Source organism: Silurus aristotelis, assembly GCF_946808225.1.
Source record: "Silurus aristotelis genome assembly, chromosome: 20".
NCBI lineage: Eukaryota > Metazoa > Chordata > Actinopteri > Siluriformes > Siluridae > Silurus > Silurus aristotelis.
The window spans coordinates 9,931,971-9,950,719 of record NC_139593.1 but is presented as its reverse complement, the minus strand read 5'-3'; the positions used below and the strand labels follow the sequence as shown (position 1 = coordinate 9,950,719).

Here is an 18,749-nt window from a genome sequence, read left to right as displayed (position 1 = left end):
ATGCTAGTGAGATGGACGTAGAAAAAGGAGAGATAGAGAGAGACAGCCAAAGCTGAGGTCCAGCTGGTATTTTAATTCAGATTTGAAACAATATCTGTTGCAGATTGCAGTCACAGTCGTTTATATGATTCTGGCACATTTGTCCAACTCCTTTTCATTTAGAATCATGTTAATTATCATCACATCAGTCACATTGTGTTTGGGTAGGCTGCTGCTTTCAGCTAAACAGCTCGCTGCTTAATAACAGGATGTACAGAACGGCTGAAGACTTCTCTTATCTGTTTTTTTGCACATAAACACATAATTCACGCAGAAGATAATATCAGTTAAGTTGATGGGAATGAGAATGGCAGCAGGGAGATAAAAGGAAAGTGTGTTAGTTAAGATAAGGCAAAGAGAGGCAGGGCAGAATCTTTGTAGCATGCATTCACCTTATTAATCCAGTGTGTTGCATCCCATTTTCCTGTGTAGCCCAAGGCCTCTGATATTTAAAGCTAAATATACCTGAGCTAAAGAGAGGTCTAGAGAAAGGAAAACGTGGCTAGAAAAGAAGGGCGAGTTTAAAAAAAAAAGAAGAGGTGTGAGAATTTCACTGTGACCTACTGTAGTAGTAGTAATTCCCCTTTACCTTTGGTAATTTTTGTCTGTTTTTCTTCTTCTTTTTTTTGTGTAATATAAGTGTATTTGTTTCTTCCATCTCTGCACTGCATTTCCTATAATACTTTCTGTCACTGGGTTTGTTCCATGTAAACTGTGTCAGCTTTTTTTTTTCAATGTATGGCTCTCTCTCTTGCTCTCTCCCATTCTGTAGGTGGTGTTTAAGAACGCTCACATGGCAGTGGGCTCTCTGACCATCAACGAGGAGAGGTCAGAAGTCATTGACTTCTCTGTCCCTTTCATAGAGACAGGCATTAGTGTTATGGTCTCACGTAGCAATGGCACCGTGTCTCCTTCTGCCTTTCTAGGTGGGGAATAAAACACACACACACACACACACACACACACACACACACACACACACACACACACACACAAACACACACACACACACACACACACACACACACACACACACACACACACACACACACACACACACAAATGTGAAACATACAAGTGACAATTCTTTATACCATAAAATTTTTATAATGAGGTTCTGTAGCTGGAAATGTGTTATAACAAATTTAAAGAGAATCTGACTAATGCACTATGATTAGACAGTTCGGATTTGTATATTCATAGAACCTGTGTGACTTCAAATATAACCTACATGTATTAACAAAGAGCATACCTTCTTTCACTCTCTCTTCCAGTGATAAACACTCGGTAAGGCAATGAAGTGGTATTTCAGATAAGACCACTTATTCTAAAGCCTCAACAAGCACACTTCATTTACAAGACCCTCAATCTCTGTTGTAGGAAAGGCCAAATGAATTGAGATTGACTGGGATAATAGAAAATCTTCAGAGACATTCAGACAAATTAGTAATTACAATTATAGTACATACAGTATAACTACAGAGGATATAGTATGGGAACAACAAGATAAGAGATAATATAATAATCCAGTCACTGATTTCGATTTTTGAGGTTTTATTTGTTAGGTAAAAGTTAAAAACTAAAATAATGAATTCGTCATTTTTAGAACCCTTTGCTGTCTGTATGGTTTTGACAATCATATTGGCAAACCATCTCTCATATCTCAACCATCAATTATCATCCCTTTAACTGACACTACTGCTTTGCTCAAGTTACATAAAATGAATACAAAAGTATATACATAACTATTAAAAGGCCACTTTTTTTTTTTTTTTTGGTCTTTAAAACAAAAAAACAAACCAAAAAATTTAAATGGAAAAGCAAGCAGATATGTTTTAAGAAAGATCAAGTAAACCATAAGAAGAATCAATAATGATGGGTTAATTAACGTAAGCCTGGGTTCTTTGATAACAGAGTGAGGTGTTTCCCCGTCACTTCCCTCCTTGCACAGTAACAAGAAGAAAATATCGCTACAATGATATTGTCCTATGTCTTCCACTGAACACTGGAAAGAGACAATGTGACTATGGCCACACCACTCTTTAAAGACTTGCCATTTATTGTTATAAAGTGTGATGTATAAAGTAGATAAGGCACTGGCACTCTGAATAGTGTGTCCAACTGATGGGGGTAAACCTGCCACACTCAAGTTCCACCTTTCACTGGCCTGGCCCAGAGAGCTATCCTGTCTGGGTGTGAAAGATAAATTTCCCCTTCAGCCTGGGACCACGGCTACGGCTGATCTGACAGCAGTTGAACTATCCCAGCGACCCAGTGTCTGAATGCCCAGCGTGGACAAGCTCCGTTCCCTGACTCGAGTGGGGGAAATCAAGCACAGTGGCGGGAATGCATAGAAGGACGTTCGGCCATGAGTGGGCTAAAGCGTCCACACCCAATGGTGCATGTCCTTTGAAGAACCCTAAATGTTTTCTCGTGAGGCGCAGAGATCTACAGCAGCCCAGCCGTATCTCTGCCATATCTTCTCCACCACTTGTGTGTGCAGCTTTCATTCCCTGTACATGGGGTTTCCCCTGGACAATTGATCCGCACCCCTGTTCCACACGCCTGGGATATGAGTGGCTCTGATAGATAAGACCCTTGTGTCTCATTTCCTCAGGGAACCAGGGTTACATACGTAACCTAGAGACATTCCCTTTTAGGAACTCAAGCTGTGTTGCAACACTTTGGGAACGAGAGTTCAATACCGCTAGACTAACCAGTCCCTGACTAGTGTGTATGGGCACAACTAGGTCGAAGAACAGAGGCGCCAGGAGTGGCACAGAAGTCAAGGTTGTAAAGCCTGACAAAGGTTAGTGGGGTGGACCAGCCCGCAGCGTCACAAATGTCTTGGGAAGACACTCCAGAGGACCAAGCCTTAGAGGCTGACACACTCTGGGTTGAGTGCATTCTAACCCCAAAAGGGGCGGGGCAACCAGAGGACTCATAGGAAGACACAATGTCATCAATAATCCACCTGCTGAGAGTTTGCTGATTTACAGGGAGGCCCCTCCTCTGAGGGACGTAGCAGACAAGCAGAAAAGGGAAAGGCTAAAGGCGTACAGGTGCAGCCTCGTCCAAGTATGCGCCATGGCATGGCATGGGGAGTCAGGGAGAACCATTAAGGGACAGTGCGACATCTCTCAGGACGTGTACAAATCCATTTGGGCCTTGCCGAATTTCTCCTAAATCCACTCAACCATGTGATGATAAAGCCTCCATACTTCCCTCGGACACTTAACTGTGGGTGGGGGAAAGCTGTGCGTGTAATATGGTCAAATCCAAAATGCCGCAGAGATAAGTCGTTCTCTTTAAGGGAAAAAGCACACTCTTCTTGGCATTCAGCCAAAACCCCAGCTCCTTCATGTGAGTTAGAATGAATTCTTGATGCCGGACCGCTAGCTGCTCTAATATCAACCAATCGCCAAAATAGTTTAGAATGCGGATGCCCTCTTCAATTTGTGAAGGTGCGGGGTGAGAGAGCAAGACCAAAAAGAAGAACCTGATATTGGTAAGCTTTGGCCACGAAAGCGAACCTCTGGGACTTCCTGTGAGAAGAGAGGATGGATACATGAAAGTATGCATCCTTTAGGTCTACCGTGACAAACTAGTCCTCTGACTTTGTCACCAGGAGACACGATCTGCTTGAGGTACATCATTTTGAACCTGAGTCTTATTAGTGACGTAGATCTAGAATAGGACACAACCCACTGTACTTTTTGGGAACTATGAAGAACCGGCTGTAGAACCCGTACTCTCTGTCTGATAAAGGGACCACCTCGATTGCCTCCTTCCTCAGGAGAATGCTGACTTCCTGTTCCATGACCAGAACCTGCTCGTCTCCCACCAGATTGGGACACACTCTATCGAAACGGGGCAGACAAGACCCAAACTTAATCGTATAGCCTCACTCTACAGTACGCTGGACCCACTAATACACGCCGAGCAGAACTTTCCAGGCTGCCATGTAGTCTCTTAGGGGTATCGGTCTCTCGAGGCTGACCTCTGGTACACCTAGAGCTGGGGAACCCCCCGGTGCAGCTCTAGTGTCCTCGAAGGATGCTACGATGCTGGGGAGGGAGTTCACTGGAGCTAGGTGTGCCCTGAAAAACATTTCGTTAACGTAAAAGTTAACGAAATGTGCAGAGTTAACGTACCAGGCAGAGTTAACGTACCAGGTCCCTGGGGGTGCTGGGCCAGGCAGGCACCGTATGATGCGGTGCAACACGCCCTCCAGCCAATTCCCCAAAATGTCCTGACCTGCTCAAGCATATGCCTTACCCACCAGTGCCGACGTAGTATGTAGGGGCTTGGTGGGTCATGTCGGGGTCTTTAGTGAGGACGCAATGCCCAGGGAGAGATACCTGTCTAGTGTCCCTTCAACATGGGGCATTACTCCACAACAATAATTTTTCAGCCACATGATGTTAGAATATAATGCCGTGGGCTAAAAAGGTGGGACGAGAAAGGCTTTGCCTAGGACCTAGACACCTTGGTGTCGCTAACCACTGACATCCCACCCAACCCCACCGCCTCAGAGGAAGAGAGGCAGAGCTGCATGCTCTCATCGCAGGGGGAAGAAACTTCCGAAGTTTGCAAATGAGAGCTGGACCAGGCAGGTGAGGTTTGAGAAAGGGACAAGCCCATCTCAAAACCCTCTGCAAAGTCCATTTGCAAATCCCAGGAGCTGCTGCTCCGCTCTGCCTTAGCGAGAGCGGGACCAGAACCACGAGAAGTAATGGCACCCTCCCCATCAGAAGCGGAGCGATCGCATTGACATGCGAGCGCAGTGCTCGCAGTCGACCCGCTCGAGAACAGACTTAGCGTGCTCCGCTCCCGGGCAAGCTACACAAAAGAATGACAAATGACAAACAATAGACATAAAATACACACAGAGCACTTCATGAACAAACAGAAGATGGCGCCAGCTTCCCTCCATGTGCTTTTTATAGCTTCCTGGTTGTGATGTCACCCCGCCGGTGATGCCGCACCTTCCATTGGACAGATTACACATGGACATTTTATAGCATCCTTTGACGTATATTACTGTGCCTTTTTGACATACGTCTTTATAGGTCTTTTTTTTTTTTATTTGTTTAATTCAGTTTTTTTTCATACACCTTTTATTAAATGATATTTGACTATCTTTTTGCATTTAAAGAACTCATATATTTTTATTAATTCCTTTAATAGTTTTAGATTTTTCAAAATTCTGTCCTTGTTTTACTTTTATCCTTCCAAGTATCTTCTTAGACAAATAAGCATCTTCGCATCTTGATGTTTCTGATCCTGCATGACAAAGAAATCTGCCTTTCTGAGGAGCTGTAATACTGGGTCAGAACTTGTCATATATCTGTCTCCATTCTTTTTCACTCTCTTTCTCTTTCTCTCTCGCTCTCTCTTACAGAGCCTTTCAGTGCTGATGTGTGGGTGATGATGTTTGTGATGCTGCTGATCGTATCTGCTGTGGCCGTCTTTGTCTTTGAGTACTTCAGTCCAGTTGGCTATAACCGCTGTCTGGCAGATGGACGAGGTATGCATGCACTGACACATGCTTGCGTGTATATGGTGAGAGAACACCTATTAAACACCCTGACACATTATCACCAGGATTTCACAAGCAATCTATGTATGTCAGAAATGCATGTTTCTTCACATTATACTGATCATCACAGTGGGATTTTATCTTTGCTGGTAAAATTAAGTATAGATTATAATTTAACACATAAACCGAGGTCAGTTTGGAAAAGGAAAAGGTGTGTGGGTGCAGCTGTGCATCATATTGCGATAGAAGGATTTAGTAATGCCAAAGAAAGGCTAATATTAAAAAAGCTAAACAAACACACAGTAGCTAGCAGCATTACTAGACGTATATCATGATGGTTAAAAATGATTCATTGTACTGAAATAAATTCTAATTAAATACCTACTACATGTACAGTTTCTCACAAAAGTGAGTACACCCCTCACATTTCAGTAACCTTTTAGTATATCTTCTCAAGGGACAATACTATAGGCATTTTAATATATTTTAGTCATTGTACAGCTTGTATAGCGATACAGATTTACTGTCCTCTGAAAATAACTCAATATGCAGCCATTATTGTCTAAATAACTGCCAACAAATGTGAGTACACTGTAAGTGACAACTCAAAACTGTGTTTAAAATGTCAAATTTCAGTGTGAGCACCATTGTTATCTAGCACTGCCTTAATCCTCCTGGGCATGGAATTCACCAGAGCTGCACAGGTTGTTGCTGAATCCTTTTCACCCCTCCGCAATGACATCACGGAGCTGAGGATGCCTTACAGGGGCTCAATAAGGTTTAGGTCTGGAGACATACTTGGCCACTCCATCATCTTCACCTTCAGCAAGGCAGTTGTCAACTTGGCGTTGTGTTTGGGGTTGTTTTCATGTTGGAAAACTGCCGTTCAGCCCAGTTTCTGAAGGGAGGGCATCATGTTCTGCTTCAGAATGTCACAGTAAATGCTGTCACCTTACAAACGAGTTATGTTCCGAATGACCGTTCGTACCATGAATTTGTATGAAGTTGTTACTGTGTTCGTTATTGACTACACATATCTCCTAATGATGTAAGCGCTATAAATACTATCAAATAAACAATAAAATATACTAAAACAAATCGAAATAATCTAAATACTGTATGCAATATTTTGTATTAAGTAATAAAAAAAGACAAAATATTTATATTAAAAAAATTCACTTTAAAAAAAATTTATTCGCCCTAGTCCAGTGCGCATCATGTACACTTGTTTGGGTCGATGATTAGCTAGCGTTAGCTAGATTAGCTCTTCTCCGTTTTGAATTTTTCCCGACTCTGAATAAATTTTACTTTGAGTTCAGATTTTTTCAACTGACAAGCGGACCTTCTGCTTCTGCAACCTCTAAAGCAATGCTGCAGCACCCATTCGTCTGTATTTTGGAAGCCAGTTTCTGCACCTGACTCACAGCATGAGGACTCGACTTCTTTGTTGGACCCTTGCTTGGCCTGTTCTTGAGTGGAACCGTTCTGGAAAACCTCTGTACAGTAAAACCCCGTTGCACGAGCATAATTCGTTCTTGAAAATTGCTCATAGGTCCATTTGCTTGTACGTTCGAACTATTTTCACCATAGGAATGAATGTAAAAGTGATTTAATCCGTTCTGAGACCTCATTCGATTGTTTATTTCTGCACTTAAAAAGTATTTGTAGCCTATTTTAACAAACAAAGACACCGCAAATTACCGTAATGTGAACATAATTTAACACTAACTCATGTGATAGTGGTTGATTGCGAGTGTGAGACACACACCAAGCTCATAACCTCCTCGGTTTCCATGGTAATTCTATTTACTTTCGTTTTCACAGCACCATCACTGATTTTCTTGGGAGACATTTTTCAAGATTTCTAGTAAAATAAAACTATAAAACTAAAAAAAGTTACGTTTTTGCTGCACTGAACAACGAGAGCAACAGAGTGATACGTCATCAACTAAAGGACTGATACGACCCTCATCAGTCAGGGAACAGGGAACCGGCAGCGTGGGTTTACTCGTGCCTTTCGAAATTTGCTCGTGAAACAGGCTAAATTCGTATAACGGGGTTTTACTGTATGACCCTGACCACTGTAATGTAACTTAGTTTCAGGGTGTTAATGATCTTCTTATAGGCTAAATCTAAGCCAACAATTCTAATTCTCAAATCATCAGAGAGTCTTTGCCATTAGGTGCCATGTTGAACATCCAGTGGCCAGTATGAGAAAATTGTACTAAAAGCACAATTTTATCTGCTTTAATACAAGATACACAAATTTGTATGGTCCTGTCAAGCAGACAAAAACATGAACAAGGTTATTAGAACATGTCGCTTACAAGCTGCACATTGACTACTTTAAAATATATTCAAGTTTCGTTTCTATAGTATTGTCCCTTGAGAAGATATCCTAAAATGGTGAAATGTGAGGGGTGTACTTTCTATTGTGAGATACAGAACAACAATGTCATTAAACGAAAGGATTAACAATATAACAAATATAAAGAATAGGTATAAAAGCCTTTTTTTTTATTTAAGTAGGTAACAAGCCCACTACTATCAACATTCTGTTTATAAAGGATTGATCATTAAGTAATTTTGCCTTTTGTTTTTTTACATATTGAGCATTGTCCATTTCTATGGCTGTATCCTTTTTACAACATATGAAAGAAACAGTTGTGTCTTTTCTGCAAACACAATTTGGCTTGCAAGTGACGATAACATGATACAGCAACATTGGTATTTTCTATACGATGCATTCTTTAGGTTAATGTGAATGCAGAGACTTTCTGTATGTTTAATATACCCACCTACCATACCCTCAATTTCATAAGCCCAGTAAGTCAAATAATCATAGAAGTTAGCTTGGATAAAATTAAATTATAACAAAAAATGTGTAACAAAAGTGTGCATTGTAACAAAATACATTCTGATATAAAAAGTCAAGGTATCATTGGACGCAAACAAAAAAGTTAACTTCATTCATAAATTAATTCATTGAGTGTCATGAACAGGTACACACAAAAATAGTGCTGGTATTTTATACATTGTGTTTTCCATTGTTACCAGAGGGAGAGTTACAGTTTATATTTCACTTTAGTAATAAAATAAAAATGAATAAATCAATATATTACCTTCTCCTTTAGACCATGCCCATTTTATATCCTAGCCTGGACGCAAGAAAAAAACAATAATGTCACACTTGTACATTTAGTTGCCATCCCGCAATACATAAATCATCTACCCGCTTTGGATTTAGAGTTCAGATCCAGCTCCAGATGGTACCACTGCATTACCTCCCTAATCTTTTGTTTTAGTGGATTTTTTTGGGTTCACAAGCATTAAGAATAAAATCTTAACAGACAGAAGAACTTATTATAATCAAATCAGACTTATTTGAATAGATATAGGCTGAAAGCAAACCACTGACAATGCTGCACTGTGCTGTGTTCAGGTAATCGCTGGGAGCTGAGAGAATACAGAGACTACTAATTTCTCTTCTCGCCCCCAGGCCCATGTTTAATGACATGTCCCCATTACATAAGCCTGTTGTACTGTGCTGAAGCTAAAAGCTATTCTAATTTTCCATAACTATAACATACTGTAGAGTCCCTCTGTGTCTCTCAGTCTAGCCATCTGAGAGCATTATGCCTTTTTCACCTCGAATTACTGTTGCAGCGCCTTCTGAATATGCTTATGCTGGCATCTACATATAAAAAGCTTCTCTTTCTTCGAATTTTTTAATTGTTACCCTTAATCTTAGCTTTTCTGCTCACCATCTTTTACATCTCTCTCTCTCTCTCTCTCTCTCTCTCTCTCTCTCTCTCTCTCTCTCTCTCTCTCTCTCTCTCTCTCACTCTTTCTCTCTCTCTCTCTCTCTCTCTCTCTCTCTCTCTCTCTCTCTCTCTCTCTCTCTCTCTATCTTTCTCTCTCTCTCTGTGGGCTTTCCTACATATGTTTGGTCATGTTTCTTTTCCTATCATTAAATTCTTTTCATGTTCTCTGTTTTCAGAGCCAGGTGGTCCCTCATTCACAATTGGAAAGGCCATATGGCTGCTCTGGGGTCTAGTCTTCAACAACTCTGTGCCTGTACAAAACCCCAAAGGCACCACCAGTAAGATAATGGTATCAGTGTGGGCCTTCTTTGCTGTCATCTTCCTGGCTAGTTACACTGCCAACCTGGCTGCCTTCATGATCCAAGAGGAGTACGTTGACCAGGTGTCTGGCCTCAGCGATAAAAAGGTAATCAGGAGTTACCTATTAAACCCAGATTACTGGGGATAAGGGTTTTCTATCATTACTGTGGGAAAGACATTTGAACACAGGCCTACACAGTTGAATATTTCTATTATTACATCACCTGTATTTGCAACAAAATTTGTGTAGCACTTTGTGTTTATATTTACAAGTACATTCTTGTTTACAGTTCTCTTTTCGCACATTGTACTGTATAACACATTTAACAGTAGGTTTACTAGCAGGTGCTATTTTATGTTTTGTGTATCTGCCTTATACTGTCTTGTGTTGTCTGTTTGCACTGTCTTTTGTCTGCACTGTTTGCACTAGGTTGCACACGATGGACTTTATGTGGCGAGGACAACTTAATTTAGTCCTTAGCTCTGTGTTCTGTATGTAACTGTACAGTATGTTGTGTGGTGAGATGTAGCTATATGTTGTTTTATGTAGCACAATGGTTCTGGAGAATCGTTGTCTCATTTCACTGTGTACTGTCTCATATATATATATATATATATATATATATATATTTATATATATATATATATATATATATATATATATATATATATATATATATATATATATATATATATATATAGTTGAAATGACAATAAAGCTTCTTGAATTGATTTGACTTCACATTTCAGCAATCATTTTAGTATATCTTTTCAAGGGACAATACTATAGAAATAAAACTTAGATATATTTTTGTGTAGTCAATGTGCAGCTGGTTTAGCAGTACAGATTTACTGTCCTCTGAAAATTATTTAACATACAGGCATTATTGTCAAAATAGCTGGCAACAAATGTAAGTACACCCTAGGTGATAACAGCTGTATGACTCCCAACCATGCCAAGCCACATTCATTAGTCCACTAATTCATTAGTTCCCCTCATAACAGGCCTCACAAGGGGCTTTTAAAGAATTTGAGTCCTTATGTTGTGAGTCAGGTGCAGAAGCTGCTTTAAAAAACAGACGCATGAGTGCTGCAGCATTGCTTTAGAGGTTGTAGAAGCAGAAGGTCCACTTGTTAGTGCTCAAACCATACACTGCACACTGCAAAAAGTCAGTTTGTATGGCTGTTGTCCCAGAAAGAAGCCTCTTCTGAAGCTGGCTCACAAGAAAGCCCGCAAACAGTTTGCTGAAGACAACCTGTTCAAGAACATAACATAAGTACTGGAACCATGTCCAGTGGTAGGATGAGATTAAGATAAACTTGTTTGGCTCAGATGGTGTCCAGCATGTTTGGTGACACCCTGGTGAGGAGAACCAAGAAAATTGTGTCTTGCGTACAGTCAGGGATGGTGGTGGAAGCATCATGGTCTGGGGTTGCATAAATGCTGCTAGTGATGGGGAGCTTTGGTTCTTTGTGGGAAACATGGATTTCAACATGGAGTGTGACATTCTAAAGCAGAACACGATGCCCTCCTTTTAGAAACTGGGTCAAACAGCAGTTTTCCAACATGAAAATGACCCCAAACACACCACCAACATGAAAACTGCCCTGCTGAAGGTGAAGATGATGGAGTGTCTAGGTATGTCTCCAGACCTGAACCCTTTTGAGCACATGTGGGGATCCTCAAGCAGAAGGTGGAGAAGCGCCATGTGTCTAACATCCAGCAGCTCCGTGATGTCATTATGGAGGGGTGGAAGAGGATCCCAGCAACAACTTGTAGAGCTCTGATGAAGTCCATGCCCAGGAGAATTAAAGCAGCGCTGGATAACAATAGTGCCTACACAAAATATTAACACTTTGAACACAGTTTTGACATGTTCACTTAGGGTGTACTTAATTTTGTTGTCAGTTATTTAGAGTTAAGAGTTATTTTTAGAGGACAGTAAATCTGTACTGCTATACAAGGTGCACATTGACTACTTTCCTTTCGTTTCAATAGTATTGTCCCTTAAGAAGATCTACTCAAATGGTTGCTGAAATTTAAGGGGTGTACTTTTGTGATATGCTGTATATATTTTTTGCCCTTTTTTAAATTTGTGCTTTTCTACTTACAGTGATCCAGGAGACATAAAATAAACCTTTAAGACAATACTTATATTTAATTTACCTTAGCCTCAGTGTACCTTGTTTTACCTTACTTTACCTTTGGTTGTCAGTTATATTGGCTCCTCATTCTGTTTAATGTTTTTTCTTAGTGGAAGTAGAGCTTGTTTTGCTGTAAGGCTCAGGGAAGATGGCTCTTCCCTACCAGATGTTTCCACTAAGAAAGTTGTTGATTATATAGAGGCTGCGGCTTTATTAACTCTGCGCTGAAAGCAGAAAATGAAAAAAAATTGTTTATGTTCATAGACTATCAAAAGTACAAATGGTATATTAACATGTAAGGCTATTTAATAATGGTTAATGGCAATGACATGTTTATACACACAACATATTTCATATGTAATATACTAAAGTAATTTGCCTGTATACATGATTTTAATGCCTCTGGGCTGTATTTAGATGTAGTTTTTAGATCTCCCATTAAGATTTAGAAAATCACCTCCATATATAGTTTGTAATATTTTGATGTTGATAGATTTTTCTTGATTAGCAGCATCCGAAGCATCCAGAATTATTCAGTAAGTACAAGCTAAAGTACAGCACAAGTACTTGCATTTTTACCCTTAAATAAATTACAGGTTAAAAATGCAGACTGAAGAAGGAGATGTTGTGCTTTTTGCTTTTGGCTGTAATACAATATATCATAAAAGCAAGGGGGAAAAATAGCATAGATAAGAATTATTTGTCTAAATATAATGAATGAGAAGAAAGCAAGCCCTTAAATTGATATCTAATACAAGTGTAGTGTATTTATGTAGCAGCAGAAATACCCTTAGATAAAAAAATCTTGCAGTAATTGATACAAGTTCGATTTATTTAATATCATGCATCATTATTCAGCAGCTTATAATAAATAAAAAGACATTAATTGCACTTGATTTGGAACACCCTAGATCATTTTATTTTTTGTGTGAACTTAAAGAACATTGATAGTATTGATAGTATATCAAGGTCAGCTTTGTGCATGCAGTAGTCAAGTCAAGTCAAGGTTATTTCTAAAGCGCTTTTCACAACAGACATTGTCTCAAAGCAGTTTTACAGAATTTTAAGAGTTAAGGTGAATGATCCATTTATCCTTGATGAGCAGCCATGGTGACTGTGGCAAGGAAAAACACCCTTAGATGTTATGAGGAAGAAACCTTGAGAGGAACCAGACTCAAAAGGGAAACTTATCCTCATTTGGGTGACATCAAGAGTGTTATTATAGTCTTTAAACAATACAGAACACTGGAGAGTGAGAACTAACATAAACATTATAAGTAATGTTCTTTCTACAGTCATTTACAGTCATTTGTGGTTATAAAACTAGGAGCTACTAAGCAACTCATCAAATAGTTTAACATTTGCAATCATCATAGATCCAACACCAGCATCTCCATGCCAGAGCCTTTAAACACTTAAGGAGGTCCAGTGTCCAAACTCCACATTAAGTGGGATCCAATTGGTGCTGGTACGTCTCTAGAGGGTTCAGGATGTTTGCATCGCCATCTAATTCTTTAAAGGTCCACAATCTTCATAAGGTGGGCCGTGACTGGGGCTGGCGCAACCTCAGGATGCCTCGGGATAGGGAGAGAAAGAGAAGCAGTGGAATAGAATTAGCATAGCTGCTGTTCATGATATTAACAAACACAAGTTGATAATGTGCATTTGATTTGAAGGTTATGATGTGATGTGTGTTATGTGTAGGCTTTGCTAAAAAGATACTTTTTAATCTGCACTTTAACTGGGAGAGTGTGTCTGAGCCCCGAACACTGTCAGGAAGACTATTCCAAAGTTTAGGAGCTAAATGTGAAAATGCTCTACCACCTTTAGTGGTCTTTGCTTTCTAGGAGCTACTAGAAGTCCGGAGTTTTGAGATCTCAAGGAGCGTGACGGATTGTAGCATGTTAGAAGACTGGAGAGATACATGGGAGCCAGACCATTTAGTGTTTTGTGAGTAAGAAGCAGTAGTTTGTAGTCGATTCGAAACTTAACAGGTAGCCAGTGTAGGGATGATAAGATTGGGGTTATTTGGTCATATTTTCTTGACCTTGTGAGAACTCTGGCTGCTGCATTCTGTACTACCTGTAGCTTGTTTATTAATGTCACAGGACAACCACCTAGTAATGCATTACAATAGTCCAGTCTGGAGGTCATGAATGCTTGAACGAGCTTCTCTGCATCAGATATAGACAATATGTTTCTTAGGTTAGCAATATTTCTAAGGTGGAAGGCGGCTGTTTTTGTAACATTTTTTATATGATTTTTAAAAGACAATTTTCTGTTTAAAATAACACCCAGGTATTTTACTGTTGAACTAGTAGTTACAGTACATCCTTCTAAATGCAGGTTAAAATGCTGAAGCTTCTGTGTACTGGTTTTTGGGCTGATGAGCAAAATCTCTGTCTTATCAGAATTGAATAATAGAAAGTTATGAGTCATCCAATCTTTTAATTCTTTGACACACTCAGTTATCTGAGCCAATTAAGCTGTATCGTCTGGTTTCGATGAGATATATAGCTGGGTATCATCAGCATAACAGTGGAAGCTAATCCCATGCCTTCTATTATTAGCCTTTTAATAATATTTCCTAAGGGAAGCAGGTATATTGTGAAAAGCAGGGGTCCTAGAACTGAACCTTGTGGCACCCCATAATTTACTTGCATTAATCTGGATAGCTCTCTATTTAAGTCTTCAAAATGGTAACAATTAGACAGGTAGGATTGAAACCAGCTTAATGCCTGTCCCTAAATGCCAATATAATTTGTAAGCGATTTAGCAGAAGATCATGATCTATAGTGTCAAATGCAGCATTAAGATCTAGTAAAACTAACAGAGAGATGTAGCCTTGTTCTGAAGCTAAAAACAGGTCATTAGTGATTTTAACTAGAGCAGATTCTGTGCTATGATGGGGCCTAAAACCTGACTGAAACTCTTCAAATAATTTGTTTTCTTGTAAGTAGGAACATAACTGGGCAGAGACAATCTTTTCTAAAATCTTAGACATAAATGGGAGATTTGAAATGGGTCTGAAATTTGATAGTGTGTTTGGATCCAAATTAGGTTTCTTAATAAGGGGCTTAATAACTGCTAACTTGAGGGGTTTAGGGACGTGACCTAAAGATAGTGAGGAGTTAATAATATTCAGAAAAGGCTCACCAGTAATACTTTTTTCAGTAGTTTAGTTGGAATGGGATCTAACAGACATGTTGTTGATTTAGCTAAGGTAATAACATCATACATCTCTTCCTGTCCTATACATGTAAAGCAGTGTAGTTGTGGAGTTTTAAGCAGTATGCAGTACTCATAGAGGTGTCTGAGTAACATCTATTGCTTCATAAAAGTATGCAAAAGTCACTAATTCTGATTTCACCCCTACCATAACAAAATCTTTTGAACGAAATGTGATAAAAATTTAATGATTCTCAGTAAGGGTTTTTCTTGAACAAACCTAATGGTTCTTGTGTCAAACTTTCAAGCCATTTGAATTAACATCCCTAAATGTTGTTTTGACTTTGTTTGGTCGGTTTAGTAAATATGCATAACATGTTTATGTTTTTCATGGCAGATTCAGTTAACGTGTCTAGACTTGCTCAATGTGTTCGACATACACCAGTAGTTCCTTGTGCTAATTGCTGTTACTGCATACATTATACGTGTAGTATGTTCTTGTAGCTTTGCACTTGGCCTTTACATAAATGAGAAATTATTGGGCTAATGGGAACTAGGTTGCAGTTGCTAAAACAGAAAACAGAACTGACAACTGACAAAGAATCTTTGGTAGTCAGTTAATCATTTATTTATATAAAAAAAAGTATTTTATTTTATTTTATTTTACATTTTTAGTTTGTGCTGTATTTTACTAACATTTTGATACTTTTTTAACTGAGAATGTATTTGATAAAACATAAAACATGTGATTTGAAGATGCTGCATGTATGTAAATCAGCTACGGGGGAGGTTTTAAATTATTTTGCACCCAACTGTTGAAAAGATATTACACTGTGTACAGTAGTGTTTCTGGATGAATGCAGGTTTAACCACCATGTTCACACTGACCTTTCTAACCCTAACCCTAACCCTCTCTCTCTCTCTCTCTCTCTCTCTCTCTCTCTCTCTCTCTCTCTCTCTCTCTCTCTCTCTCTCTCTCTCTTTTTTTTTTTCAACAGTTCCAACGGCCGAATGACTTTTCTCCACCGTTCCGTTTTGGCACGGTTCCTAATGGCAGCACGGAAAGAAACATTAGGAACAACTACAAAGAGATGCACAGCTACATGACCAGCTTCCACCAGAAAAATGTAGACGAGGCTCTGCACAGTTTAAAAACAGGGTAAAAGAGAGAAAGAGGTTAAAAAAAGCAGCACAAGTGTGTTGGGGACAAAGAGAGACGAGAGACGAGAGAGGGAGACAGATAGGATATGAATGTGTGTGAGTGGGTGCTCAGTGGACACGTAGCTTCTAATAGAAACAACATGGAGAAGCCTGCGGCAGTTTGTTTAGGAATGACTAAACCACACACGTAATGTTTGTACAATTTATCTACCAGATTCCACTTATGATAGGTGTAAGATTCACATTTACACACTATACTATTATATGAAAAAGGTAGAAATGGTTCTAAATTTTTCCTACTACTATTCAAATAGGACACAAGCCTTGTCAAAATTATTGCAACATCTATGTCTAGCGTGCTGTACAACATCTAACGTTATACAACATGACTTATGAGGAATGTTTGCAGTTGCAGCACACCAGAAAATTCCAATAATGATTGTATAGTTTGTCTCAAACAATAAACAGGAAGATTAAAGTAGTGGAAAAAATAGGATGTATTAAAATGAACATAATGATCAAAGAAATTGTGCACTGAGACTTTCATTTGGTTGTTACAAAAGGAATGAAAAGCAATCTTCTTCTTCTTCCTCTTCCTCTTCCTCTTCTTCTTCTTCTTCTTCTTCTTTCAGCTGCTTCCATTAGGGGTCACCACAGCAGATCATACTACTCTGTCCTCTACATCTGCCCCTTTCAAACCAACTACCTGCATGTTTTTTTCCTCACCACATCCATAAACCTCCACCTTGGTCTCTTGTCCTCTATCCTGGTGGCTCCATTCTCACCATTCTTCTTCCTTTACACCCCATGTCCCTCCTCTGCACATGTCCAAACCGTCTCAATCTCGCCTCCCTCACCTTGTCTCCAAAACGTCATAAATGCGCTATTCCTTTAATAAACTAGTTTCTAATCCTGTCCATCGTCGTCACTCCCAATGAAAATCTCAGCATCTTCAGCTCTGCCACCTCCAGCTCCACCTCCTGTCTTTTAGTCAATGTCACTGTCTCTAAACTATACAACATTACAGGTCTCACCACAGTCCTATAAACTTTCCCTTTCACTCTTGCAGATATTCTTCTATAACAAATCACTCCTGCCACTCTTCTCCACCCACTCCATCCTGCCTGCCATCTTTTCTTCACTTCTCTAACACACACTCTATTAATTTGCACTGTTGACCCCAGGTACCCGAAATCCTCCACCTTCTCCACCTTCTCCCTGCAACCGCACCACTCCACTGCCCTCCCTCTCATTCACACACATGTAGTCTGTTTTATTCCTACTGACTTTCATTCCCCTTCTCTCCAGTGCATACCTCCACCTTTTCAGGCTCTTCCCAACCTGCTTTCTACTCTCACCACAAATCACAATATCATCCGCAAACATCATAGTCCATTGAGACTCCTGTCTGAAGTCGTCCGTCAATCTGTCCATCACCAGTGCAAACAGAAAAGGGCTCAGAAGCGTTCCTTGATGCAGTCCCACCTCCACCTTGAACCAGTCTGTCGTTCCTACTGCACACTTCACCCCTGTCACACTGCCCTCATACATGTCCTGCACCACCCTCACATACTTCTCTGCTACACCTTACTTCCTCATACAATACTACAACTCCTCTCTTCACACCGTGTCATATGCTTTCACTAGATCCACAAAAACACAATGCAACTCTTTCTGACCTTCTCGATACTTCTCCATCAACATTCTCAAAGCTAATATTGCATCCATAGTGCTCTTCTTCAGCATGAAACTATACTGTTGTTCACAGATGGTCACTACTTCCCTCAGCCTGGCTTCCACTACTCTTTCCCATAATTTCATGGTGTGACTGTTCAACTTTTTTTACCCTGTAGTTAATGCAAGTCTGCACATCTCCCTTATTCCTCAGGCATCCTCTCACCTTCCCAAATCTTGTTGAACAACCTGGTTAAAAACTCCAATGCCATCTCCCCTAAACATCTCCATGGTACTACTGGTATGTCATCTGGTCCAACTGACTTTCCACTCTTTATCCTTTTAATCTCTGCTCTCACTTCCTCCTTACTAATTCTATCCACTTCCTGCTGCACCATCTCCACATCATCCAACCTTCTCTCTCTCTTATTTTCCTTATTTATCAGCAGCTCAAAATACTCCCTCCATTTTCTCAAAACACTCTTCTCACTAGTCAACACATTTCCATCTACATCCTTTATTGCTCTAACCTGCAGCACATCCTTCCCAGCTCGATCCCTCTGCCTGGTCAATTGGTACAAATAATTGTCTCCTTCCTTAGTGTCCAACTTCTCATACAGCTCCTCACATGCCTTGGCTTTCGCCACATCCCTCTTCACCTGCTGCCGCATCTCCTTGTACTCTTGCCTATTTTTCTTGTCTCTCCTTCGATCTCAATTCTGTTTCGCCAACCTCTTGCTACTTTTGCTCTCCGGCACTTTCTTGTTCCACCACTATGTCTCTTTGTCTTCCTTTCTATTTCCAGATGTCATGCCAAATACCTTTCTAGCTCTCTCCCTTATCACTTCTGCAGTAGTTGCCCAATCATCCAGCACCTCTTCACCAACACCGAGCCC

The 18,749-nt window shown here is 39.9% G+C and overlaps 1 protein-coding gene across 5 annotated transcripts in view; it reads left to right on the top strand.

The window, feature by feature from the left end:
* grin2bb (glutamate receptor, ionotropic, N-methyl D-aspartate 2B-b) overlaps positions 1–18,749 on the top strand; it is a 112,255-nt gene that overhangs the window by 82,933 nt on the left and 10,573 nt on the right. For all 5 annotated transcript variants that reach the window (XM_083523002.1, XM_083523000.1, XM_083522998.1 and 2 more), the window contains 4 exons: positions 812–965; positions 5,444–5,569; positions 9,582–9,811; positions 16,017–16,177. In XM_083523002.1, coding sequence (XP_083379128.1) covers positions 812–965; positions 5,444–5,569; positions 9,582–9,811; positions 16,017–16,177 — 671 coding nt within the window. The remainder of the gene's footprint in view (positions 1–811; positions 966–5,443; positions 5,570–9,581; positions 9,812–16,016; positions 16,178–18,749) is intronic.